The 27110-nt window shown below is 38.9% G+C and overlaps 1 protein-coding gene across 4 annotated transcripts in view; it reads right to left on the minus strand.

Moving 5' to 3' along the window:
- Positions 1 to 670: 670 nt before the first annotated feature.
- setd5 (SET domain containing 5) overlaps positions 671 to 27110 on the minus strand; it is a 77994-nt gene continuing 51554 nt past the window's right edge. For 2 of the 4 annotated variants that reach the window (XM_077199093.1, XM_077199091.1), the window contains exons 5-24: positions 26452 to 26510; positions 21797 to 21984; positions 21617 to 21655; positions 19934 to 20179; positions 16399 to 16547; positions 16105 to 16222; positions 15845 to 15954; positions 15496 to 15742; positions 15300 to 15377; positions 13967 to 14182; positions 13542 to 13883; positions 9055 to 9300; positions 8727 to 8850; positions 8355 to 8617; positions 8195 to 8251; positions 6335 to 6829; positions 3782 to 4041; positions 3415 to 3560; positions 3243 to 3325; positions 671 to 3120 (exon numbers count right to left, since the gene is read on the minus strand). In XM_077199093.1, coding sequence (XP_077055208.1) covers positions 2578 to 3120; positions 3243 to 3325; positions 3415 to 3560; positions 3782 to 4041; positions 6335 to 6829; positions 8195 to 8251; positions 8355 to 8617; positions 8727 to 8850; positions 9055 to 9300; positions 13542 to 13883; positions 13967 to 14182; positions 15300 to 15377; positions 15496 to 15742; positions 15845 to 15954; positions 16105 to 16222; positions 16399 to 16547; positions 19934 to 20179; positions 21617 to 21655; positions 21797 to 21984; positions 26452 to 26510 — 4009 coding nt within the window. In that variant the 3' untranslated portion in view covers positions 671 to 2577. Of the gene's footprint in view, positions 3124 to 3242; positions 3326 to 3414; positions 3561 to 3781; positions 4042 to 6334; positions 6830 to 8194; positions 8252 to 8354; positions 8618 to 8726; positions 8851 to 9054; positions 9301 to 13541; positions 13884 to 13966; positions 14183 to 15299; positions 15378 to 15495; positions 15743 to 15844; positions 15955 to 16104; positions 16223 to 16398; positions 16548 to 19933; positions 20180 to 21616; positions 21656 to 21796; positions 21985 to 26451; positions 26511 to 27110 lie in introns of all 4 variants that reach the window. The other 2 variants (XM_077199092.1, XM_077199090.1) reach the window with 1 other exon arrangement.

The following is a 27110-nucleotide window of genomic DNA, read 5'->3' on the forward strand; positions in this document are numbered from 1 at the left end:
TTAATATAGGTTTTTAACTAACTAAATATTAAAATAGGTTTTGGTTCATCACAAACATCAAGACCAGTCAAAATGTCTCTCAAGTAAATTTAAGATGTGCTTCACATAAATTGTCAATGCATTGTTATATCAGAGACACTGAAGGTGAGGTCTTCTGCATGTATATGTAGGTCATGCACTACTCCAGTTATTTCAATCAAACAGGTAAAGCTGAAAGTAACCAGTAAAGCTTAAGCCTTTGTTTTTAGCACAGTGATTGAAAGACAAGTAGGTGATACTTTGCTGCTGTTCAAACAAATTTGACTACATGAGTATTTATACTGTAAATGCTATGTGGTCACATGCATTTTCTACCACCACAGAATGTGATTTAAAGTAGACAAAACTCATGTTTTGGACCTCATTTACATCTGTATTTAATATTGTCCACATGTGACTGGATTGCCCAACACACATCTTAATATCTGGCATAAAAAGAGCTTTATGAGGCCAATCTGTAAAAAAGATTTAAGAGCCACCATAGATCTTATATTGTAACTATTCCATAGGGTGTTTTTTTACGGTTATATTATCTTTCAATGTGAATATCTAATGCAAATGAGTCTTTATAATATCTCACTCTCAGCTCTGTTTCCACTCAGCAATGTTAGGCAAATGCTTAAACTAGTTATAAAAATGTTCACAAACATTTTATTTAAAAAGCAAAATGTGACGCATATTATGTCATGAAAAGGGGAAGGGTCAAATTAGGTTAAAAGAATACAACAAAAATATGTCTATGGATGCTAGAAAAGTGCCAAATGTTTGTGGTGTTAGGAAGAGGAGAATCTCAATCAAAACCATATCCCAAATAAACCCAACCCTAACTGTTACAATGACACAAAAGAAATATCATGCAGCAAATTTGGTGTACTATATTTCTTTGAGAACAGAATGACACTTCAACCAAGTACTCATGATCATGTAGGTAAGGTGCTGGTAAATATCAGATCACATTCTTTTTTTTTTTCTCAAGCTTTTCTCTTTCCATTATATGAAAAAGACATTCATATAAACCAGTGAACTAAGTCTGAACACATTAACCGTCATCATTTCAAGATCTTTTCACATTAGAGTAAAACAAAAACAGACAATCTTTTATATTGTTGTATTGTATAAATCCACCAAGCAGACAACTATAGTTCTCTAGATGCAACAGGGGCATTGGTTTTGTTTGAAGTGGGGTCAATATCCCACTACTGTGGTCTTTCACTACTGCGGACCACTACTGTGGTCTTCATGGCACATGAATTGGTGACCTTACCGTTTATAAAAGGTCCCATCCAAGGAAGGTACAGTACTATGCCTATTTTGATTTTTTTTTAAAAAGGCTGTCCTGTGAGCTATTTAATTATAAAAAACACTTAAATTTGAGAGACCACAGCAGCAGCTCACTTGCTTTGTCTTTTTTACTGATCAAACCATTTGGCCACAGCATTTCTTTTCTCTCTTCCTTTCTAAAATGGTGGTTGGAATGCAAGGACTGGTCAAAAAGGAGAGTAAATTAAATATGAACTGAGAGAAAAGAAGTATATACTTTACAGGATTTAAAGGGCTTGAGAGGGTACAAATACTTTTTTTTAACGGAGTATAAACAAAAACATTTCTGCAAATTTTCACAAAGTCACATAGAGGGGCATTTAACAATCATTGGAAACAACTTAAAAAACAAAGTTTGAACTGACAATTCCAAGTTTTTACCTAAAGAGGCAATCATGATCACATTGGGAAACAAAATAAACAATTCAAATGGACCAACTGAAGCACCATAAGATCTGCTTGTCAAGTATTATATATCAAGTGAGTAGTGATTTTATGACACTAACGATAATTCAACAGGCCAGAGGGGCGTCAGACCCTAACGATAGTTAGACACTGGAATGATTCAGAGTGAGGAAATAACTCACCGTTCACTAAGAATTGCTTTCATGTGCATTCAAAAACACCTTTCTCTGAGCCAGGTTTGCTATCTATGAGCACACTACAAAACTGTTCTGATGACGACTACTGATAAAACTGAAAATCGGAGAATGTACTCAGTCAAGCGTGTGAAGCATCTTAAAGTATGAGTGCCATTTCATATGCTCATAATACCATACATTAGAAATTAAGATCAGCATGATCTTAAACATGAGAACCCTACTTTAGGAGAACGTTTTGTTTCACCACTGATGCTTAACTTTCCTCTTAAATTCTCAGCATGAACACATCATTGTAGCATTTGGGTGAATTTTCAAAATACATTTAAATCTGGTTATATACTCCAAACTAGTTACTTTAATGTTCCATTGATTTGATTGTTACGAAGTCCACACTAAGTCACATGTAACCGTAGAAATTCCGTTTTTGGAAAAAGATAAGGAACTGGGAAAGGTAAAGAAAAAAAAAAGAAAGAAAAAAAAGTAGACCATCCATACAGAACTCAATACATCAAATTTCCGCTAACAACGCAGAGCTTCTCCACAGGTAAAAGTGAGGATATCACACACTTCTCTTTCTGACACACACACACGCGCATACACACACACACTGTGGATCCTAAAAGGTCCCCGACTGTGTCCATACCCCTGGACCCTGTAAATTTCGTTGTGGATAGTGCTGTGCTCCAGAAGCTGTGAGATGTCTCGAGTTAGCCTGACTGGGTCTGTCTGTTCTCTGGCTGTGCACTCTGGACGACTGGGCCAATTTGGAGTCATGAGAACCTTGTGTGTGAGGTACTGCAGTGCTGTCCATTTTAAGGTGGCCTAGACCTCTTGTGGGTAGAGAAAGAGCAGCTGACAGGGTGCTGTCCAAAAGTTTAGCTTGAAGGCTTGAGGTGTCCATCCCACCTCCACTGCTGCTGTGAGGCTGTGGCACACACATTGTTGAGTCCACTGAGGAGATGGATACTGTAGAAGAGGGCGGGCTTTCTTGGGCGAGTTGGCTGTGTGTGGGCAGCTTTGAAGGATAGTAACTGGGCCTCCCAGAGCTGCAGCAGGGAGGAGAGGGGCTCACAGAGGGACAGAATGGAGAAAAGGAGCTCTGCTGGTCGAAGACGGGACTTTCCGAGTGCTGATGGGATTCTGGCTGGAGAGGCAGCATCTGCTGGACGATCATTAAAGACAGATTTAATAAACTTCCGATCAAACGTTTGTAGTGTATGGGTTTCATGGCATTATCTGAAATATCTGTCTTATCTCAGTTGCGCATTGTGAATATCCTACCTGATGTGGGTGTATAGAAGGACTCTTTATGGGAGATGCCAGAGATGAGCTCTGAAGATCATACCTGTCCATCTCAACAGCATCTATCAAGACACAGACAGAGAAGTACTCAAACTCTGCAGCTCACAGCATTCTCAGTTTAGTTACTGAAAACATGCAGTTCAATTCATACCAGTGGTCTTATCACGACTGCTGATTTGGTCATTCATTCCGGCATCTGCTCTTTTAAGGGCACGCTCTATGTTTAGATTACCCCTCAGGACACGTTCCAGAGCACCCTGTCCCTCCCTCAACCGCTCAACTGATGTAGGGACCATCCTGATAAACACACATTCACAACAACCGTTCATTAGGGATCTGTGAGAATGTATATGAAGAGCTAGTGTTTAGCAGGACCGGCGTTTTTATCGTTAACTTAAACTATTAAAAAAACATTAATTGAAATAAAGCTGAAGTTAAAAAATATTTGACGAAAAACGTTGAAAATTAGAAATGTTGCCTTTGCAACTAACTGAAATAAGCTTCTTTTTTTTCCTCACCAGTGGTTGGACTCTGGTCCACCCAGTACTGTGGTCTGTGTGTGGTTTCCAGACCGGATGCCAGGAGGACTGACCTCCTCAATCTGTGGGAAAGTTTGCCTTTCTGGAGAAAACGAATTGTGCGGAGAGACTGAAGGCTGAAAATGCATGAGCGGCTGTCCTGGAGACTCTGTGCGAGGGCAAATGGTGCTGAGGTTTGTGACGAGGGGCACTGGGTCCCGTGGCCCTTTCTTTCTTTCCCTGTACTCTAACAGAGAGACCTAGATGGAAAGAAGGTGTGTAAATAGTGACTACAATTTGCACATAGATAATGAACTGGCATGCAGTTCTGTCCTTCAGTATAATTTCTTAGTATACACATGCATCATAACATTCACATGTACACAGAAAGCAACACATGCATGATCAATTGATGTAGAATGACAATCTATAATTTCAACGAGTATGAGAAAGATACAGCATGCCAATGCTGCCATTTAGAAAAGCACCACACTAAAAACCACCACATCAATTGCTGATATTAACCCACTCAATGCTGTATAATAAAATAAATACATATGCCTTTTTTCTTTCATTGCTAGAACCCTTGCAAATATAACATACCATGGAAAAAGTTTTAAACTAGGATTCTAGACTCTAGAACAAAAGCAAAGAAAAACCCACATAAAAATACAGACAGATTGACCATGAGTAATGTTTGTAGATTACAGAATGAAAGCACCTGTGTCTTTGAATGAATACAATTGGCTCTGCAGCTGCTAACTTTTTTGTTGTTGTTGTTGTTGTTAAATAAGTTTGCCCAATACAGATGAGGGACTACATCATCTGGAGATGCAAATGTTATGGACATGCACACTTCTAGATGGAGGCCACTTATTTCATATTCACCATTTTTTGCCCTGGCTTGAACTGGCCCCTTACAGCTAATGCCTGGTACCCAGACAAGCCAGCCAGCTGACTACCAGCACTCACCATGACCCTCTGCCTTGAGAAAAGGGTAAAAGAAAGATTTTGCAAGAATTTTAAGAGTGAAGAGAAGAGAGAAACAGGGAGCAAATAAAAGACAGAGCAAGAGATTCATGCCAGATAGAGGACCACCGTTTTCCACTGGAAAAGGAAGGTAAACATCAGAGTTTTTTCCAAGATTTTAGATGAGTTCTTATTTTATACTATGCCAAGTCAAGATATATCCACTCTGTTAATTACATTTGTAAAGATGGGATTATGCGAAGGTAGAATGACATTGATAGGTTAACAGTAAGATGCTCCCCAAATAATTGAAGGTTTATTTCATCTGAACAGTATGGTATGGAAGCTTGTTTCCACCACAAAAAAAAAAAGAGTTAAAAGACTGTAAAAGACTTTTGATCTAACAACTGTTAGTTTAAATGAACAAATGAACATATATGAGATTTGCAAATTGCAAGTTATAAAGTCAGAATTGCAGGAAATAAATTTACAGTTGCAAGAAATAAAGTCAGAATTGTGAGAAATTAGATATTTTTTAATAAGATATACTTTGTGAGATATTTTTAATAAAAAAAAAGCTCCCATAGTTTTGAGGTAAAATAGTCTAATGTATTGTCATTGGATAATAGAGATGTGAGAATTTATTTTATGTTGGAAATTAAAAGTTTTTATTTCTGTTTGTTAGTGGGTGATTTCTGGACAGAAAATGTAATTTAGATCTGTATGGTATAAAAAAAAAGTGTGAAGTTGAAGTGAAAAGTTAAAAGTAGACACTTGGAGTAAGACCCCCCAACACCAACCCCCCCATCCCCATCCCCAGTTGGGACAAAGGCTCTGATACACAGCAATCGAAATCGCAGAATATACTGGTGTGATGTCATTTTTTTTTTTACAAAATCAGCTTGCCAAAGTGAAATTTATGGTAAAAAGTATGAACTATCATTGGTCCGTGGTGATTATGTAATAGGTAGCTGTGCTTTGGGACTCCTGCTTTTTGACGTGGAAATCTTCTCTGGTTCATTTCCTCTGTTCAGTTTGTCAAGGTCACACATGTGTAAAAACATGAACACTCTGGAGAGTTTAATACTATAAAGCGGCTTGCGCTAAAGCAATCTATAGTATAAACTGCTATTTAACAAATGTGACGTGACTTTACTGGAGTGCTGAATGGCAGAGCTCGTGCAAACATGCACATCACTATGGATCAGATGCTACCTTGATTACTGTTTTCTCACCAGTCTTTTTTATTGAGCTTATTTTGTTGCTGAGAGGAAGATGCACAGCACATATTTACATTTTCATCTACAGACCACTGCTAACAGTATGGGAGGCATCGTGATGTTTGCTATTTCTGCTCAGGTATTTTAATCTTTTTTTTTTACCTCTAAGCGAAGAGCGAAAAAGAACTTGGCTGTGAGTATATCAGGGTCTTAAACTTACCCTTGGGGTTATATTACCCCAGTGGTAGGTCAATAATATTGTGCTATAAGAGCTTAATTTAAAAAATCCATTTATTTCCATAATATGGTAAATTAAAAACATATGACTTGTAAATGGACAAACTGATGTGGCCGTAGTACTTGCCTTCTTCTTCTGTGGTGGATTGCTAGGGTGAGGGGATGTGCTGCTCTCTGAATATCCACCTCCGAACTGTGTGTCCAGATACAGCGAAAGAGAACCTGAACCCGCCTCCATCAACAGCCCCTGGCTGCTCATTGTGCTAAAGTCAGAGTCAGCTGTGGAAAAGCCCTCTGATTGTGGGAAGTGTCTGTCACTTACAGGACCACTGGGTAGACTGGCATTGAGGGGAGAGCAGGTGTAAATAAGGTTAAACTCTGTCCTAAAGGCCTGTTCTCGGGCCTGTGCCTCACTGGCATGTGAAACCAAGGAAGAGTCACATAGAGTGGACACAACAGCTGAGCTGCGGGGAGTCCCACCACCAGATCCATTGAGTGAGTCTTGAGCAGTGTGAGAAGTGAGAAGTGAGAAGTCTTCTGACACAGGAGCCGGGCTTCCCCGGCTTGTGGAAAAGTCAGGGAATGCAGTGACTCGTGAAGTGAAGTCTGGTGGCAAACAGGGCTGAGAAGAAAAAAAAAAGAAAAGGAAAAAAAAAATTTTCATTTCAATTTCATTTCTTTTCAGGTATTTTAATGAAATATTTAACTGGAATTTTTCAGTCCACAATATATTCCAAGAATGCAAAATATACGCAAAGCGCACACAATTGGATTCCTGCCGAATAAGAGAGGTACATGAGCCCAGGTTTACTTGTATAGCGCATTTCCCACATGCCTGTAGTTCGTTTCGCTTTAAATACTCTTATTTAGGCTTGCCGTTTATAATAATTAGTGGCATTTATTATGTAAACAACAATTATGTATAATAATTATACCTGCCTTTTCCATTCCTGTTCTGGATACTTTTAAATTTAAAGGATTTGTTATGGAGTGGGAACTATAATGTAATATAAACACAATAATTATGTATTATATCATAACGTTTTTATCTACCGGTGTTTTACATTATTTCTGAATGAAACAATAAAAGGTAATACACAGATGATACACAGTTATACACGTTTTTTTTTCTCTTAAACAATGCAATTTTGACCTGACTTATTTTCCAGAAAAAAATGTTAGATACTATTTGGGCACACAATTTTCTTTATCAACAATCTAAACTTGCCAGTTTTCTTAATTTTAGTCAAACTACACTTTCTGCACAATTTCATCACAACCTTAGCATACTGACTCATATGATGCGTGAACCAAACTTCACGTGACATTTGTAGCGCATCTGCCATCCAATAATTGTAAAAAGCTTTGTTACTTTTGATACAAAGAAGTTGCTTTTGCCTCTTTTTAATACACCGTGACACTCTAAAACAGTGGAAGCAGCAGCACGGATCAAGTGCACGTGAACCGATCGTTTCATCTCCTCTATTCTACAGCATGAAATAAACATGGGTGAACACCAATAAGTATGTTGAAAGATACATTACAACTTATCGAAATGAATCCAATCTCAAGTGATCTCTCAATCAGTGTTTCAACTAGGGAAATATACAATAAAACAGCTTGTAGGCTATTCAATGTCCATAAACTCAGTTAGCTAGAAAAAATAACTCAAGAGATCATCCCTTTGCTAAATATATACACTGTATTACAAATTCATTATATTGTGTCTTCATTATTTAATCTATGTTTAAATAAATCTGTTCTGAAATCAAGTTATTACTGTTTATTGTCGTTTAAATGTTAATATTACACCAATAAACTGGAGTAGATAAATTAACTTTGTAATAACATAATTGTAAGTTAATTTAAATGTTTGTACAACTCATTTAAGTGCATCCGTATTCTCAGAAATGGCAAAGCCAGCCTTCCAAATTTGAACAAGCAAGTATTAGCCCTTCCATGTGAATGTATAAGCATTGAAACTTACTTCTGGAGTCAGAGATTCTGATCTGTGCACAGGAGAAGCCTCAGGAGAAGAGATGTTCTGTGAAAAGAAACCAAGTCATATATATATATATATAGCTATTGTTTTCTATGACTACAGCAAATCACAACAAGAGAGAAGTCCATTTTATATTTTTGTTCACCTCAAACTGTAGAGGTGTATTGCAGCGGCTGGTGGGCCGGGATGTGAGTGGCGAGAACGGAAGCATGGTAGCATTTAGCTTCTCCACTTCCCCACCTAAATAAAGCGAGCAAGGATTTAGGAGCGAATGAAGAGGCGTCATTGGAAGTTCAGAGGGCAGAGGTGGGGTGATGGGGGACAATGGTCGTAACAAGAGTTCAGAGGGAGGAGCTGCAATTTCCGATGGACACTTCAATTTCCTCTTCTTAATGGGCCCTGCCAGCTCTGCACGAGAGGCAATATCAAAAATAGAAAAAAAAAAAAAAAAACATTAATTAGAACCCTGAATACAATTCACATTCAGCTGTCTCAACAGTGGAGTAAGAGCCATTACCAGGATTAAACTGGAGAGAGCTGCTGGTGCTGCTGGTGTTACTTTTGTGGGAAGAATTGGACTCCGTTCCATCCTCCAACAGGCCAGATAACATGCTCTCATCCAGCGCTTGTTTCATCCACCTCTGCTCAGACAGACATACACAAAGGCATGCAATGTAGCCACAATAACAATAACGTTGAGTCTACTAAGTCTTTGGTCAATTCAGCTACGTCTAATTCAAGCTATGTCTAAAAAAACCACATATGAGCTGGAGAACTCTACAAAATCACTTTCAGGGGAAACTTGAATGACAAAGCAATTTACTTGTTTAGTAACTCGTTCTAACCTTCTTGCAAGAACCATATGCTGGGTCAATCATAAAGGGTCGGCGACGTCTTTCAGGGTTAAAGGGGGAACCAAAACGAACATAGTGTTTGGGGGCGGTACAGATGAGAGGTGAATGAGATAGTCCTGGCAGCATGTTGAGGGTGGTGGCCAGAACTGTGGGGTCAGTGGTGATGCGTAAAGGGCGTTCCACAGACTCCTCCACCCGCTCTGGAACCTTGTCATTTAACCATTCCGTCACCAGGTACTTATAAAAGAGAGAGAGAATAAATGTTAAATGACTACATTTACAGCTCTGAAACATAGACTGACCACAGTATGAATAAAGCAATTTTTTTAAAGACACCATGAAATCAAAATTGACCATTTAAATTTTTATGTTAAGGACATCAATGTTTTTTTAAACATCCATGTGCCCTCAGAATATTTAATCAAATACAAATGATATCCCTGATGAAATGTACACTTTGCTCAATAACAGACAATAATCCCCCATCTCAAAGCAACCTGTCACTCACATGAGATCGCAGCAGTTAGCAAATGACAACAAACCAATGGTCCAATCAAGTCCAGTGCTACATTTGCTGCTACAAATCAAGTCCAGCGCTACATTGCTAACTTTAACTAGAAGTATTGAAAAAGTACTCAAATCCTCAAACCTAATCTGGCAATAAAAGAACAGAGGAAGGGGGAGAAATTTTAGATTTTTATAGTGCTAAAGTGTTTCCCTGCCTTCAGCCCTAAGCACTGGGATGGGCTCCAGCATCCCCATGACCCTGTACAAGACAATAAGTTTGAAGAGGGCATGGAATGAATAAATAGTGTTAAGGCCTGGACACACCAAGCCGACAGTCAGCCGGCGGGCAATATTAGGCCATTTTTGAGCGTCGGCCGGCTTAGTTTTTCAGTGTGTTCCACACCATTGGCTCTAGTCGGACGCAGTCAGGGATTTTTTTGGGCCGATTCAGCATGTTGAATCGGTGTCGGGCCGTCAGTGAGAGAGAGAACTCTGATTGGCTGTTCAGCTTAGCGAACAAGCCAGTGCACGAGAATAACAGCAAAAAGGATGAAAGCAGGCAAATAAGTCAAGATGGTACAGACAGAATATAATTTTACAGAATTTAAATTAGAATTTTAGATCATCTTACCAGAGCATTCGAATGCACAAATATGTTCAAAGTGATAAGAATGATTGATATTCAAAATGGTAAGCAAGTGCTCTTAGTTCACGTTTTGTATGTCTGCAATCTTAGCCGACGAAAGGCGTCAAACAGTGTCAGCTTTTGTCACCGCTAGTTCTTTGATGTCGGGTTGGTTCAACCAAAAATGAAAATTGTGTCATCATTTACTCACCATCATGTTGTTCAAAAAGACTATGGTTAATCTTTAAAACACAAATTAAGATATTTTTAAGGAAACCATCAAGTGCAGGTAACCAAAAGTTAGAAGATCCAAAAAGGTCAAAGCGTAAAATTAATCCATATGAATCGAGCGGTTAAATCCAAGATGTAATAGCTTTATAAGGTGAATGGATTTATTTTAAGATTTTATTTTCATATAAACCATGATCGACACTCATACATAGAGAAATATGGTAAACATGGAAGCACAAACATGATTGCGTGATGCACGAGAACCAATGAGGTTTAGGCCTCGTTTACACTGCAGGTCTTGATGCCCAATTCTGATTTGTTGCCTATATCCGATTTTTTTGATCGTCCGTTTACACGTTCTTTCAATTGTGACCCATATCCGATTCATGTGTTTACACTTGGCATACTATCTGAAACATTGTGCATGCTTAAAGGGGATTCTTGCACAGATGGACGAATGCAAAATATGCTTTATCCTAGCTTTGCGATATATGTGAAGTTCGCCAAACCTCACCATGATTTTGAGGCAGAGGAGGACGAAAAGGGCCATCATAGCAGCCTGCGCATGTGCTTCAGTTATTGTGTGCGAGAGAGATCTCAGGAATGGTGAGAACATACAACACGATCTCATGAAAGTGCGTATCTATAGGCCTACCACTAATTTTATTTCTCGTGCCATAATACCCCAAAAATAGTTTTTGTGTGCATGATACGCACTGTGAACCCCTTGGGTAGGATTAGGTATGGAGGTATCTCCTACGACCAGGGCTCGACTTAAGCAATGGCCCGATGGCCCGGGGCCAGTAAAAGAGTATGTCGGGCTAGTTGATTGGCCAGTCACTGGCCCGCACGGGCAAGTGACTGGCCATCGGCAAAACAAACAGCAAACGTCATACACGGTGACGCGAAGAGTGTCAATGTTACTTCAGGTTATTTATAACGTGTTAAAATGTCAAAGAACTACGAGGCTGATACGAGAAAGAGGACATTCCTAGTAGGGCTGGGCGGTATATTTTGTGCAATATATCAATTTCTTTTTAAACGATATGGAATGAGGCAATACCGTTTATATCGATACAGTAGTTTGATACGAGCACATCTGAAAAATAGCGGAGGACGCAGTGTGAGCTCCAGCAGTGAAAGAACATAAGCTTGTGTCATGTTTAGGACAACATGTACTAAGCGCTTCAAAATAGCTGGTAAGATATAACGTTAGTTAACAAGTTTAAAGCAGCTTGCATTGTCAGGTACTCTGATACTGTTGCTGACTGACAGATTTAATACTTGCGCTGTTTAATGCGTTTGAGACGTGGTGCTTTCCTCCGTGCTTAACTTACATTTCACAGGTATATTCTCCATCTGTAAATGTTAGAAAGTCAAACAAATATGTCAATTTCACTGTCAGGAGCGGACGAGCTTCTGTAAGTGAATCTCCGCTAATATTCAAGCTTCCGTTAATGAGCGCCGCCATGCGCATGCGCGCCAAACAGACGAGGATAATATAGAATAGTAGCGCAATAATTCTGACTATAATATACATATTGCTGAAATATTTGTTGTTGGAGACAATACATGTGCCATATGTGGAATTTTAAATCTACAAGTATGTTTTTATGAAAGTGCCCATTATAATGGGGGAATCAAATGCTAGTATAGGCCTAATAACTAATATAGGCCTAATTAGTTTGTGCTTTTGTTTTTATTTTCATTTTTAGTTTAGCCTTTAGTCATTTTAAAAACAAAAGCAATATTTTGTTTTTAGATTGTAATGTTACAATGTTAAAATGTAATGTGATTTTAACCACCTTTTTGCACATAATATATTGCATAGCCTACATTACATTCCCTATATTTGTTTATCCTTCAATATCAACATTGTGTGGATATCATTGAGCAGGATGTGAAATATATATATATATTTTTTTAATAAATACAGATTTTCTTTATCCAAATAGAAACGTAGAAAGAAGGCTACCGAATATTCAGTATATATCCTATATCGCCAATTAACCAAAAAATACAGAGATATGATCTTTTTTTGGCCATATCGCCCAGCTCTAATTCCTAGTGTCATGGAAAACACAGTACACCTGGGTGGAGAAAGGCGATGAGGGCATGTACTCTTTCGTTTGCCGGAAATGTCCAACAAAAGCCGACCGAGCCGTTATGCAAAATGCATAATTCGTGTTCGCTTCAGTCTTGTTATAGAATCAGATTCAGCACGTTCTTCATTTTTTCTTCATTGACAGATTTTTTAAGTGATAAATGTTAAACGAATGACAAAAATAATCAGGCAAACTAATATGCTTTTTGTAAAATACAGTTCAATGGAAAAGTGCTTTTCCTTATATTTCTTTAAGGGCCAGTAAAAATATAGAAGGGGCCAGCAAAACTCTGATCTACTGGCCCTGGGGGCCAGTGGAGATTTTTTTTTATGTTGAGCCCTGCTACGACGACACAATGTTTCGTCGGGCCAACCGTCTCTTTGCAGATGCGCGTCGGGGTTTTTCTCGTCATTAAACCGCTGAGACATAGCCTACGGCCTCAGAAAATCCGATCTGCCTGTTTACATGACAGTCACATTGGCACATATCTGATTTATTTCCACATAAACGAGGCCTGAAACCGATTTCGAAATATTTGAATGCATGCGTTTTTTCCGTTTACACTGTCATAGAACACATCCGATCTGTGTCACATATGAGCAAAAGATCGGAATTGGGTCACATTTCACTGACAGTGTAAACGAGGCCTTATTTTAGTGAATGACGCACGCATGAGTTTCTGAATGAAATCTGTTCATCATATTAGGTGATGCCTTTCATACCTTTTTGAATCTTCTAAGTTTTGGTTACTTGGACTTTCAATGGAGGGACAGTCTCTTCTCAGGTTTCATTAAAAATATTTTTAACTCGTATTTCAAAGATTAACCAAAGTCTTATGGGTTAGTAACAACATGACGGTGAGTAAATGACTGAATTATCATTTTGGATGAACTACCCTCTAAAGCCACAACACTGCAGTTCTGAACAAGATTTATGAAACCCACACTAGAGTGGCTAAGAAAAACATGACCATTAACCTGTGTAGGATTTATTGTGTGAAATGATCTAACCTTTTTGGTTTTTGGGTATCTGACATGTGTCTTATTACCCATCCCTGCAGAGGCAGCTCCATATAGCTCTCCATCTTGAAGATGGCCATAGTTCGGAGATCCTTCTCCCTGGCCCTGCTCCCTGAGGGCTGCCCCACCACTGCCCTCTTCACCCCCCACCAGAACGCCCTCCACTGCTTGCTGGGAAAGAGCCTGTCGCTGTCTCCGAGCACGCTGAGCTGAACTGGAGCGGTACCTGGAGATACGGCTCTTAGGACGTGGTTTGGAACTACGGGCAGGTTGTGCTTTAGGGGCAGGACTGGGTGTAGCAGGGGGCTTCTCAGGGTCGATGTCTGTTGTGTCCTAATGAAGAGACAAGTAAAAGTGTGTAAAGAACACAGCAATTATGAGCAAAATTGAAAGTAAAAAAAGTAAAAAGTAACTACCACAGTGGCAAGGGAGGTGCGCCGTGTGCTGACTCCTCCAACTGCTCCTGTATTTGGTACACAGTTTCCTGCTGTAAGTGAGGGCACTTCTGCCTCTCCCGCTTCCAGTTTGTTTTCTTCAGCTGTACCCTGTGCTGAACCCTGACCACGTTTCTTTCTCCTCTCTAGGTTCTCGAACATGTGCATTATGGCCTCTGCCTTGCGTTCGTCACGAGACTGAGTGGGGCAAAAAGAATGAGTGGTTGATATGGTGAGTAGGGCACTATGAAATCTATTTTATTTCAGGATTGGGTTTTAATGGTTTAATTAATTTATAGTAATCAAAAAGCATGTCAAATCTATGGAATTAATAAAATGTGTAATAATATAGTAATTAAATGGATTAAAACTATTATTATTATTCATCAAAATATTAAGGCCCTTTGAAAGTTTTTTTTATATAGAAATTCTGTAAATCAATTCAGGAAAAAAACAAACTGGTTTCATTAACAATTCCTTTTATTTTTTGAATAAACACTTCAAACGTCACTCATGCTTGAGAATGTGTAGTAGATGAAACTGTGCCACATCTTTTTGACCTTTAATGGTGCGTTCAAGTCCTCCTGGGAAGTTCGTACTTACGAGGTGGGAAGTCGTGTTTATGATGGCATGTGCGTTCAAGTCCCTTTCGTCAGAATAAGATATGTGTCCTTTTTCTTAATTAATTACACAAAAATAGAGCAAGTTTCTTAAACTCTAGTTGTAGAAAATTAAGAACAAAGAAATGTGCATCAGGTGTGCTCTGTTTTTTTATGGATTTAATTAATTTATGAAGCCACTGCAAACTTTATCGTTACATATTACATTGTTATATTATAATGCCATCATAGTCTGTGCAGGCAATTAGCTTACTTCGCTGTAAATAGAAAAGCCTGACAATATCACTGCTAAATACCTTTAAGTATAGTGGTATTCCGCCATGTTTTTCAGTGACACATCCCCAACTCGTAAAGATCGGGGCTTAAAGAAAATCCTGAGGTTCCCACTCGTATTTACGACATTGTGGTGGCATTCATGTGCACTCAACTCGTAAATACGATCTTTACAAGATGACTTGAACACACCATAATATTCACACTGGTCCACTACATCATTTTGATTAAGTGTACCGTCTTAATTTTGATTTATCCTTCCAAAATTGGCTAAATTCCGTGATATTATACTGTATTTAGCGATTCCATCCGTGTTTTCCACATTTTGGAAATCATAGGGCCCAAGGTGAGACCACAGGATCTGTGTTAGAATTAGACAGTATGTATTGATTTATAACTGTTCTCATATGATTAAAGCTTACACATCTGTTTGGTATTGGCACTCCATTCTCGTCTAACTCCTCTCCATTCTCCAACTTCACTCTGTCAATAAGAGCATCCTGTAGCACAAAAACAAGCTAAGCTTCATCATCATGTGAGATAATCATCATTATAATTTCACAAAGTATCTGCAATAGAGAAGTAGACTTTGAGAATCGTTATTCCACAAACATGCACCTCTGTATCGCTAACTCCCTGTGTCTCATTTGCATCTTCCAGCAAGTGGCTGCTCTCATCAGACACACCAGTTACAAGCCTGTCCCCTTCCATCTCTCTGCGTCGGGCTCGTCTTTTCCGTGTTTCTATTCCAGGCAGGGCAAATTGTGAAGACTGAGGGGATGATAGTTGGATGGGGCGGAGATTGTGTCTCTGCACAGGACAGTCCTGATTGCCCTTATGACATGCACAATCTACTTTATAATTACTGTTGGAAGAATCGGAAGAAAAGAGTCAATACAAACAACACCAAATCGCAGTTTATCTAAGACTCATACTAGATCTAAAGAAACGTATTAGAGTGACTAACCAGCAGCTAAACTCGTAGTCAAACCCGATAGTGACTTCAGAATCTTTTGAGATGTGAGCGACAGCATAGATACACAGGTGAATCATCCCCTCTGCAATCATGTGCCGCACCTGTGTTTTAGCGTATACAGGATAAAAATAACAAAATATAATCAGGCTGTCACTCAGAAAAGAAACTGTGAACAGAATATGCACTAATACGTATAGGTGAAGCAACCCTACCACATCAGCAGTTACCAGATAACACCAGATTCATCTCACCTCAGCATTGGGAGTGCATGATCTTCTGATAAACCGTGCATCATTGCCAAATGTCCGGGCATCCACACACATCTCCACTTCATTAAACTTGGAGTAAAACAGGACAAATGGATATGGCCTGAAGTGGAGTTAATAGAAGGAATCAGGAAGGACAGTCAATTTGCAATAAACATTTTACAAATGCACTGTTAAAATGAGATTAAATTTTTTTATATAATTTATCATTTTAAATAATTAAGATGAGACCAAGATGATGTTGACAATACATAGATACACTCACACAGAAACACTTACTTTTTGAAAAAATGTCCGTTGACTTCAAACTGCTGTCTGAGCATGACTTTGCCTCTATACTCAATGATGAGTGTTTCAGGGTCTAAATTCCGTGCAGCTCTGAGAATCTTCCTATGTTTCTGCACACGTGTTACACGCCCCAGCTGTAACTACAAAATAATTATATATACAAATAATTATTAAATGAAAAAGTACACTACATTTGGAAACAAGTTTTCAATTCAGTACAAGTCACTATACAAGGATGGCACAGCTTAAAAAAAATGGAAGCAACATTATATGTGACGAATTATCCCAGATTAACAGACTGGGACACATTTGTGTCCTTAAGTCCGCTTATCAGTAAAACGGTGTATCTCCGAGTTTAAAACTCTCAAGATATGTTTTCCACTAACAGTTTTTACTCTATTCACTAAGTGAGTTAATCGAAGATTAATTTTTAATTATAAATATATGGCATCTCATCTATACAATGGCTAGTTCCGGTTCCAGACTTTTGACTGTTTGTGTTCCAGACAAGCTGTCAGTCTATACATTAATGGTGGCCATATTTCAGTGACCTTTTCTGCAGGTTACATTGTTACACCAGTAGGTGGTGACCACCTATTTTTATTAGCAAACACTGACTCAATTACTTTATTCAAAAACACAGATTCATTCAGGAACAACACACCACCATGTTGTGTTGCTCATGCATTGGCTTTGTTTGGAAACATTTCCACTTCTGGACCCAAAAAAGGCAAAATGGAGTCTAAAATGCAGGTTACTACATATATAGTTATTTCTTCAACTGTGTAAAAAAATATTACACTCGCAATGGTTAAAAATGTTGCTATGAAGTGAGCATGGAGTGGGGTTTCTTTAGTGAGAGGCTCAGTACTAGTACCATTGCTTTTTACCCTGTACATGCTAGACCTTGGGAGATATCATTAGGAAGCATGGCGTTAGCTTTCACTGTTATGCTGATGATACTCAGCTCTACATTTCTTCACGCTCAAACGAAACTAACCAATTTACAAAATTAATGGAATACATAGTTGATTTAAAAAATTGGATGACTAATTATTTCCTACAACTTAATACATAAAAAAAACAGAGGTTTTATTTATTGGACCAAAAACCTTCACACATCATAACCTAGAACACTGTCCAACACTTGATGGCTGCTCTGTCAAGTCTTCATTGTCAGTTAGGAACTTTGGTGTGCTCTTTGGTACCAATCTTTCATTTGAAAGCCACATTTCTAGCAAACCACATTTTTCCCATCTTAAAAATATACCTAAATTACGACATATGCTCTCAATGACAAATACAGAAAAGGATATTAGACCGGTTCTGTCAACACTGCATTGGCTCGCTTTTAAACATTGCATACATTTTAAAATCTTGCCAATTATTTACAAAGCACTAGATGGTTTAGCTCCTCAGTACTTGAGTGAGCTCTTAATGCATTATAATCCTTCACATCTATTGCGATCTCAAAATTCTGTCCAGTTGATAATACCTATATCATCAAAATCAACTGCAGGCAGGAGATCCTTTTCCTATTCAGCACCAAAACTCTGGAAAAGTCTTCTTAGCTTTTTTTGGGAAGCAGACACAATCTGTCAGTGTAAATCTAAAAACACATCTCTTTAACCTGGCATACACAACACATTATCACATTTCTATAATTCACATCCGTTAAAGGATTGTTAGGCTGCATAAATTCAATTGTCAACCGGAACCGAGAACACTTCCCATAACACCCGATGTACTTGTTACATTGTAAGAAGAATAGCATCTACGCTAATATTAGTCTTTCTGTTTATCCCGAGGTTACCGTAGTCAGTCGTATCCTGTCCGTATCCAGACCAGATGGTGGACCTGCACCTAGACATGACCAAAACGCAGCCCTGAATGTCAACTAGACAATCCCCTGTGAAGGCCTCGTCGATATGACAGCCACCAGGCCTGGTTTCTCCAAAGGTTTTTTTCTCCATTCTGTCAATTGATGGTGTTTGGGTTCCTTGACACTTTCGCCTCTGGCTTGCTTAATTGGTAGGGTGTGATGAGATCTTGCGAGATTAAAATGTGACACCTGCGACATTTCTCGTCGAGGTGAAAAGCTGTCTAGTGATATTGCCACGACGGAGTGTGAGGGTGAAGATAGGATAAAATATGCCACGTAGTTCCATCCAATTCCATCTAGCTCATCCAACACGAGCTGCAGAGTCGTACGTAATGCAGCAGGAATCAGAGTTTACTGATCACGTGACGAAATGACTGACAAGACCATGGCTGAGGATTCGTTGCACAACAGAGCCTAAGTGTCTGTCAAATGTATTTTCTTGTAGAGTCCACGTTCAGCACCACCACTCCCTATTCAGAGTACACGCGATCGTGAAAGCGCAAATAAAATGCGAGCGCGCATTCAAACACGCATTTCAATACCCTGCTCCCTGACAGATGCGAATATCTTCCAATATGAAAACTATCTTAGACTGGGCTGTGTAGTTGTAACCATCTCTTAGCTCTGTATCATGTTTGAAGAAAAAAATTGGTCTCTATTTGCACTTTGAATATTGAGAGAGTACTTTGATTATGGTTGCACTTATTGTTTGCACTTAATAAGACTAAGAGAAAACGGTGTTATTCATTTTATTTCTATGATCATTTTGTGGAAAGGAGTTCAGTTTGGAGGTCAAACATTGTAGAAACTCATAAATCATGTACATGTAAAGTCTAAAGACACTCATAAAATCATACAGGAGAGAAGCCAGTCAATTAAGTTGGTGGCAAAACCTTTTACAGTGCTTGAGTATTGTTGTCTTTCAATGCATATGATAATTCATACTCAGAAAGTAGAAATGAAATGGCATTCATTACAAGATGACTTTGTTAAAACATTTCAAATGCACATGCAGATTATTTTTCTAGTCATATATTTCGTCATTGAGGATTTAAAAAAAAAACTGCAAAAGTCTTCTCATCTCGTTCTCGTGAGCCCAATCTCGCGAGTTAACTGTCTCGTCAAACCCCTATTAGTTGGGGACGCTTAATATTCAACGATATTTATTGATTTGACTGCACTGACACTATTGGACGAGAATTCAATTGAATTGTACGATAAAATCACTGTTTTCAGCAAAACTGATTTATAGAAATAGTTTAATAATTGATGATTTTTTCGATGGAACTGAATCAACACTGAACTGACTTTAGCTGAACAATGACACTATTTTCTTTTAGAGCTGCTGTACAGCCGAAATGAACAGTTTGCATCATTGAATCCTCTTCCTGTTATCAATGTTAATATGCTTTGAAACAATCTGTATTGTATAAAGCGCAATATACATAAAAGTTAATAAAATTAGCTGTCACTCCAATCTTTGCACAAAGCCATGAATCATCTTAATTGACTCTAGTTTGTTCCTTCCCAAATGTAAGATGTTTTAAAACAGCTGTTATTTTTTTATACTATTTATGATATTGATGACTTGATACAGTCTTAAAACCTCAAGACTTAAGACGATCCATGAAAACCCATCTATACCTGCATTTGTGAGCCCAACACAGTGTTGTTGCAAGCCAGTTCTGTTCGATTAATGGTGTCCATGGCGACAGTAGACTGGGATGGGGACGAGTTGCAGTTGGCACAGTAGTGTTCGAGGAGGGTCTGTACGTCAGCACTGTACTGGTTAACCAGAGCTTCCTCATATTGGTCAGTCCACTGGCGAATTCGAGTCTCCCATCCTTCTGTTGTGTTCTCATCCAGAACACTGGCCTCAGACGCAGAGTTCTGCAACAATCAGAGGATGCATTCGATTTAAGATTGATCAGATAACAAATGGAGGAAGAGAAAGATTTCAGTCTTTGGCAATTAATAGTACTAAAACTAATGCACACTACAATACTGAACAGATAAAAGACTCACATGTAGGTGCACACACTTCACAACTGATCACCATCTAGATGTGTCAATTACAAGACTATCTTAACTATTGTAGCCATTAAAAATACATTAACAAACTCACATAAACTTGCACATAACATGACAGAATTGCCACATTGTTTATATGTCAAGATTTCTAGAAAACATGTCAACAAATTTGCAGATTTTGCACTGAATTGCACAGAACAGGAAAAAGACAAGCAAAAAAATCTGGTGATGACCTTGAGTCTTGCTGTGTGCTTAAAGGGATAGTTCACCCAAAAATGAAAATTATGTCATTCCCTCCTTAGACAGCTACGCAACTTAACACTTTGACGCTAAAAAAAGTTCATAAAAGAGATCGTCAAAATAAGGTAACGGAAGGTCAACTGTATTATCCTTAAGGGACAATATGTTTCACAGCAAGCAGTAAAACCATACAATCAACAAAACAAACACACAACAGATTTACACACAGACAAAAAAAGATATCCATAAATAGATTACCTAGAACAATTTAAAAAACCAATGGCAGCTGGTACAAAATTTTTAAATCTATTTGTCCAACAAAATGGCAGATAATATCTACGAGTAGAAGGAATTTAATCCTTATAAATTAAGTGGCTCAGACCAAATTTTCTAAAGAGACCTGATCGCTTTATATGATGAACATTTATTTTCGCCCTTTATCAGCGAACATAAACAAGCTCAATCAGCCCTGCTTGAAACGCGATAACAAACCTCTTGCGGAAGCTTAAAATGACACACGAGAATGAACCTCATTCACAGCTTGAGCTTCAGTTGGTTTACCACAACTGATGTGTGTTGGTTGTTTACATGTGAATAAAAGCCTAAGTTCAATCTGTTAATCATATAAAGCAAACATGTCTCTTCAGGAAATGTTAGACTAAACTCAATTTATATGGATTAGTTTTACAATCTCTTTATGACTTTTTTGAAGAGTCAAGTGACATTTGCGTAGCGGTCTATGGAGGGACAGAAATAATTAATCGTCATTTGTGTTCTAAAGATGAACGAAAGTCTTACAGGTTTGGAACGACATGAGGGTGAGTAATTAATGAAATATATATATTTTTTTCTCCATTTTTGGGTGAACTATAACCTTTAATGAGTCTATGCAAGCAAAATGCTAATCTTCAAAGGAGATCCAGACACACAAGTCAGCAAACTGAACTGCTTTTCCCAGTTTAAGACAATGTCAATAATTGTACATATTACATACAATAATATTTCTTAAGATATAGAAGTGGATCATTAGATAACACTGCATATTTGAGTCCATACCTTCATCCTCATGGATTTTCTGGAACCCTCTCTGTAAGCCTGTAATGAGAACAAACACTTTTATTATCATATAATACAGACAATGGGAAAGCTCTGACAGATGTGACAATTAGTCAGTTACTGACTTTTCACATTTGTCATTTTTTGTAGGCAGCATTGTGCATGTATTTGTTGTTCTACCTTAACTTTCTTGGCTTTAGGGGTAGTGCGCGTTTTCTCTGTGCTCTTCTTTCTCTTCTTAACTTTATTGTGTTTGACTCTTTTGACAGTGAGAGTGATGCTAGTGGGTGTGTGTTGAGTGGCTGTGTACGACACAGCAGAGGCTGACATGTCCTCATCTCCACTCTCTGTAGCACTGCTCTCGCCCACTGTAAAGGAAGATGCACATAAGAGAGCAGTGACACTGGTGAGTTTGAGTTATTTTAAATTCTCCTTCAGTATGATAAATGTAGAGATATAAAAGAGAAATACCCAGAAAAACCCTTAAACTTCACTCAACATTTTGTCAGAAACGTCCAAATACAGAAGACATTTGAAATTAATTTACGTACTAAATTACGTACAACTGTTAAACTGTAATTGTATTTGGTATTACTCAATATTCAACTATATTACTGATTTGATAGTACGAACACTATCGGATGAGAACTGAACAGAGCTGGAGGATGACATCACTTTCATCACTTTTTTTCATCGTTTTCTGCAAAGCTGCTTTATAGACGAATTTCATATTTGAATATCTTTACACAGCTTTTAAATGGAACTGAATCAACAGTGAACTGACAACAGCTGAACAATGTTACTATTTGATGAGAATTGAACTGAGCTGGATGATGACATCACGTTTTTTTTGCAGAGCTGCTTTATAGCTGAACTGAACTAGTTTAATAACTGATGATCTTTACAACGGAACTGAACTGACTTCAGTTGAATAATGACACTTTCTTTTTAGAGCTACTTCAGAGGAGAATTGTACTCTGCAGATTTTTTTTGGTAAATGACTGTAAACCTGCTTTTAAAAAGTCTGTATTGTACAAAGCGCTTCAGAAATGAAGGTGACATGACTTTTATTGTTAATATCAGTGTTGAGTAGTAACAGACAGTTGTTTTCTGGATAATGTATGGATGATTGACAAAGCATCCTATATGAAATTAAAGGAATAGTTCACTTAAAAATGAAACTTCTGTCATCATTTACTCACCCTCAAGTTATTTCAAACCTGTATGAATTTGCCCACTTGAAGACCCTAGAGATGTTCCCTACTCCGCTCAATCCAGAGGGTTGTTATGGGGGGACCGCACTGTGGTTGCAGCCGTTGTGTGTGCTGACGCGCAATACACTGCAGCTATTAACACCAGACAGAAGGAGATTCACGTCACCAGATGGAAAGAAGCGTAAATGGATGGAGAAGCATAGGTTACTGTAAAGCTACGTCTTAGTTGGTGATTATCTTGGCGAAAGCCGAGTACAAATCAGCATGAAGTTTTAACACCAACTCTCGTGTAATGGAAATCATGAAGATCTGGATACGTCCAGTGACTGCAGTGAATAGTGCTGCTGGCAACAAGGGAAAGACCTTGTGACAGCCTGGAGAGACAGCTGACAGGAGGAAAGAGACCCCAATGGGGCTGGTAAGGGTTATTTACCATTGTCGGCAGTATCCAGCTCTGTGTTTACAGAATGCTGGAGACACCCGCCCAAGGCTTCTGAAAAATTAAAGGGGAAAATACCCCTAGAGTCTGCGAGAGCAGGGGCGGAAGATGACTCAATGGTGGACAACATGGTTAACGACTTTGGAATGGAAACGGATATGAGTATGGAGAGTACTTCACAAAAGACTAGTTCAGGCTCTGCAGTTGGCAAAGTCATTGAACTCCAAGCTTGTTTCTGTGGCTGGAGCAAGGCATCAACAGTCAGGGGTTTGAAGATTTATCAAGGGAAAATGAAATGCTTGAGGGAGAAGGGACAAGCGCCTCGCATTGATCAGTACTTCTTACGAAGTCAGTCAAGTCAGTCGAATGAAATCCAGCGACAGGAAGCAAACCACAGTTCGCAGGATATCAGCACCCCTGTCATAGAGGAGAGGAGGGTTTGCACAGTTAGTGATGAACACATTGATTCTTGTGAACCCGGTCAGACTAACCAGCATAAGAGAGAAAAGAACCTCAATGGGCATAGGCCTGGAGTTAGATGGGCAAGAGCTTGTGAGAAAACTGCCTATGACACGGTAAACACAGATCTATGCTTTGCATTGGAAAGATTAACTGGTACAGTTGAAAAGAAGCTGGATAAATTTGGGGACATCATTTACGCATATGGAGGTGAGAGGTTTCTTGTGGAAAAAAGGAAGGAAAAAGTACAAACTACTCCTGGATTGTCTAGACGGCAGCAGAAAATTGAAGGGTTAGTTAGAGAAAGGAGACAGCTGAGGAAGCAATGGAAAAGAGCGGAACAAAGTCAGAAGGAGGGACTCAATCTCTTACAAAGGGCCATAAAAGATAAGCTTGCAACATTACGCAGAGCTGAGCGCCTACGGAAACGCTACAAAAAGAAGGAGCGTGCGAGGGCTTTAAAGACCCATTCAAATTCATAAAGAAGTTATTCACCAGTGAGAAGAATGGCACTTTAAAAGCATCTAGGGTTGAGCTAGAGAGATATTTGGAGGAAACGCATACATATGCAAAAAGGCATGACCCTATGTCAATTCCGTCAGACATCCCACCTATCAATCCACCAGAATACCAAATGGAGGTCTGTGCACCTAAGTGGAAAGAGATAGAGCAGGTTGTGAGAAAGGCAAGGGCTTCATCATCTCCAGGGCCTAATGGAGTTCCGTACAGAGTGTACAAGAGTGCTTCAGGAGTTCTACGAATTCTGTGGAAATTGATAAAAGTGGCTTGGGAAAAGCAGGTTGTACCTAGAGCATGGCGCCGAGCAGGTGGAGTCTTTATACCCAAAGAAAAAGATGCTACAAGCATCAGTCCGTTTCGCCCTATTTCACTATTAAATGTCAAAGGCAAGATTTTCTTCAGCATTATTGCTCAGAGATTTTCAACCTACCTATTAAAGAATGGCTTCATTGACACTTCAGTTCAAAAAGTCAGCATTCCAGGATTCTCAGGATGCTTAGAACACATCAGTGTTATCTGGCAATGAATTCAATCAGCTAAAAAGGAGAGGAAGGAGCTCCTTGTGACATTCCTGGATTTGGCTAATGCATATGGTTCAGTGCCACATGAGCCTCTTTGGGCATCATTTGATTTTTTCAGGGTACCGATGTCGATAACAAATTTAGTGAAAGCCTATTTTGGAGATTTGCAATTTAGTTTCTCAACTCCAGAATTCAGCACTACATGGCAATGCTTAGAGGTTGGAATAATGGCAGGATGCACCATTTCTCCACTGGCTTTTACCATGGCAATGGAAGTAATCATTAGGGCATCAAAATGGGTAGTAGGAGGAGAGCGCTTGGCTTCTGGGATGCGACTACAACCAATCAGAGCATACATGGATGACATGACAACCATGACTACAACTGTAGCCTGCACTAATCGGTTATTGGGGAAGTTAACAGATAATATTGAATGGGCACGAATGCAATTTAAGCCCTCTTGTGAGATTGTGGTTAGGTCTCAGCAGCAACTGTTGGTTTATTTGTATAGGTTGTATAGTATTTACAGTCATTACGTTCCTGTGTATATTGCGTGAATGACAGGTGGTTGGGCAGATATTGTGTTTTGTGGTAGGTGGTATGCCATACGCAACCGTTGCCACTGAAACTGCATATTAACGCACCAGTGGGGCTCGACGGCCTTAGTCAAACGGGTTGGTGCGTATGGTTGGGTTGCGGAGAGATTGTGAGATTGTGGTTAGGTCTCAGCAGCATGAGGGAAGTAGAGGTCAGTAAGCTGGGCTGAGTTGAGTGGGGGACGGAGGGGGGTGACTCTGGGACGCCAGAGTCACTGTCGAGCCCTCTTGAGGTGTCGTGGGCTAGTCGACGAAACACTGAGGACGGAAGGTGCCCACTTGAAGACCCTAGAGATGCTCCCTACTCGTCTCAATCCAGAGGGTTGTTATGGGGGGACCGCACTGTGGTTGCAGCCGTTGTGTGTGCTGACGCGCAATACACTGCAGCTATTAACACCAAACAGAAGGAAATTCACGTCACCAGAAGAAGAGAAGCGTAAATGGATGGAGAAGCATAGGTTACTGTAAAGCTACGTCTTAGTTGGTGATTATCTTGGCGAAAGCAGAGTACAAATCAGCATGAAGTTTTAACATCTACTCTCGTGTAATGGAAATCTTTCTTCTGCTGAACACAAAGGAAGATATTTCGAAGAATGTCAGTAACGAAACTGTTGATGGACCTCACTGATTTTCCATAGCATTTTTTTTCCACTATGGAAGTCAATGGGGTCCATCAACTGTCAGGTTACCAACATTCTTCAAAATATCTTCCTTTGTGTTCAACAGAAGAAAGAAATTCATACAGGTTTGAAACAACTTGAGGGTGAGTAAATGATGACAGAATTTTATTTTTTAGGTGAACTATTCCTTTAAACATACATACTAATTTTCACAAATACATGGTAAATTAAAACTACTACTATGAAAATAATTGTCTATAGCAATATGTAAAATGTTTTAATAGGTATTGACATTTGTTTGTGGTGTTATGTTGTATTTATTGTGCATTGGCCACTACTTATAATGTGCTGGGATGGTTCTGTGTCCTTCCGAGTTCGTTCTTTCAAGGTAGCCTGGCAAGACCGGTCTCTTCTAGAACGCGAGTCCATTTTTTGCATTCTTGGAATTGAGAAACAGCCAGTTTTACCTGAAAAATTTTCTCCTTTTCTGCGTTGCCCGTCTAGCCCTTTCTTCTTCTCCAGACCCCTGCAATAATAACACATTCAGAACAGATTCTCTATCCATTAGAGCAATAACTAATTGCCAAGACTCGCAGTGAAGCTACTGGCCACTGTTCTTATGAGGCCAATAACTGCTATGATGATTCAGCCCATTTACATTTACACAGAGCTGATTTAAGGCCTAGACATTTGAGACCGGGCATGAACGTGAAGATGTTAAAAATGAAACCGTGGACCTCTGCCAAAATTCCAAAATATAACAAAAATTTCAAGTCCAATAAAGTTTTTGTCATTGGTAATTTATTTGTTTTTAAGGTACAAACCCTCAGCAGCCAGTAAGATATAAGCTTAGGGGTAAATGCTGACATTTTCCTATAATCAAGCCATCACAACATATCGAATATATTTTAGAAATGGACTGTGCCTCACATTAAATTAAGTGAAATCCATATTTTCATATGTGGTGAAACACGTTAATGACTGAAGTTTACTGTACTTTTTTCAGGTATGTAAACTTTACTAAAAATGGGGGTGACAAAAAAAAAAGTGTTAATAGTTTTGATGAAAAAATGCTTGCCATTTACAGATACCACTAAAGCACAGTACAATCTGAAATGAGATATCT

This window comes from Siphateles boraxobius, unplaced genomic scaffold, assembly GCF_051911475.1.
Source record: "Siphateles boraxobius isolate OS27281-9 unplaced genomic scaffold, OSU_SipBor_1 41, whole genome shotgun sequence".
NCBI lineage: Eukaryota > Metazoa > Chordata > Actinopteri > Cypriniformes > Leuciscidae > Siphateles > Siphateles boraxobius.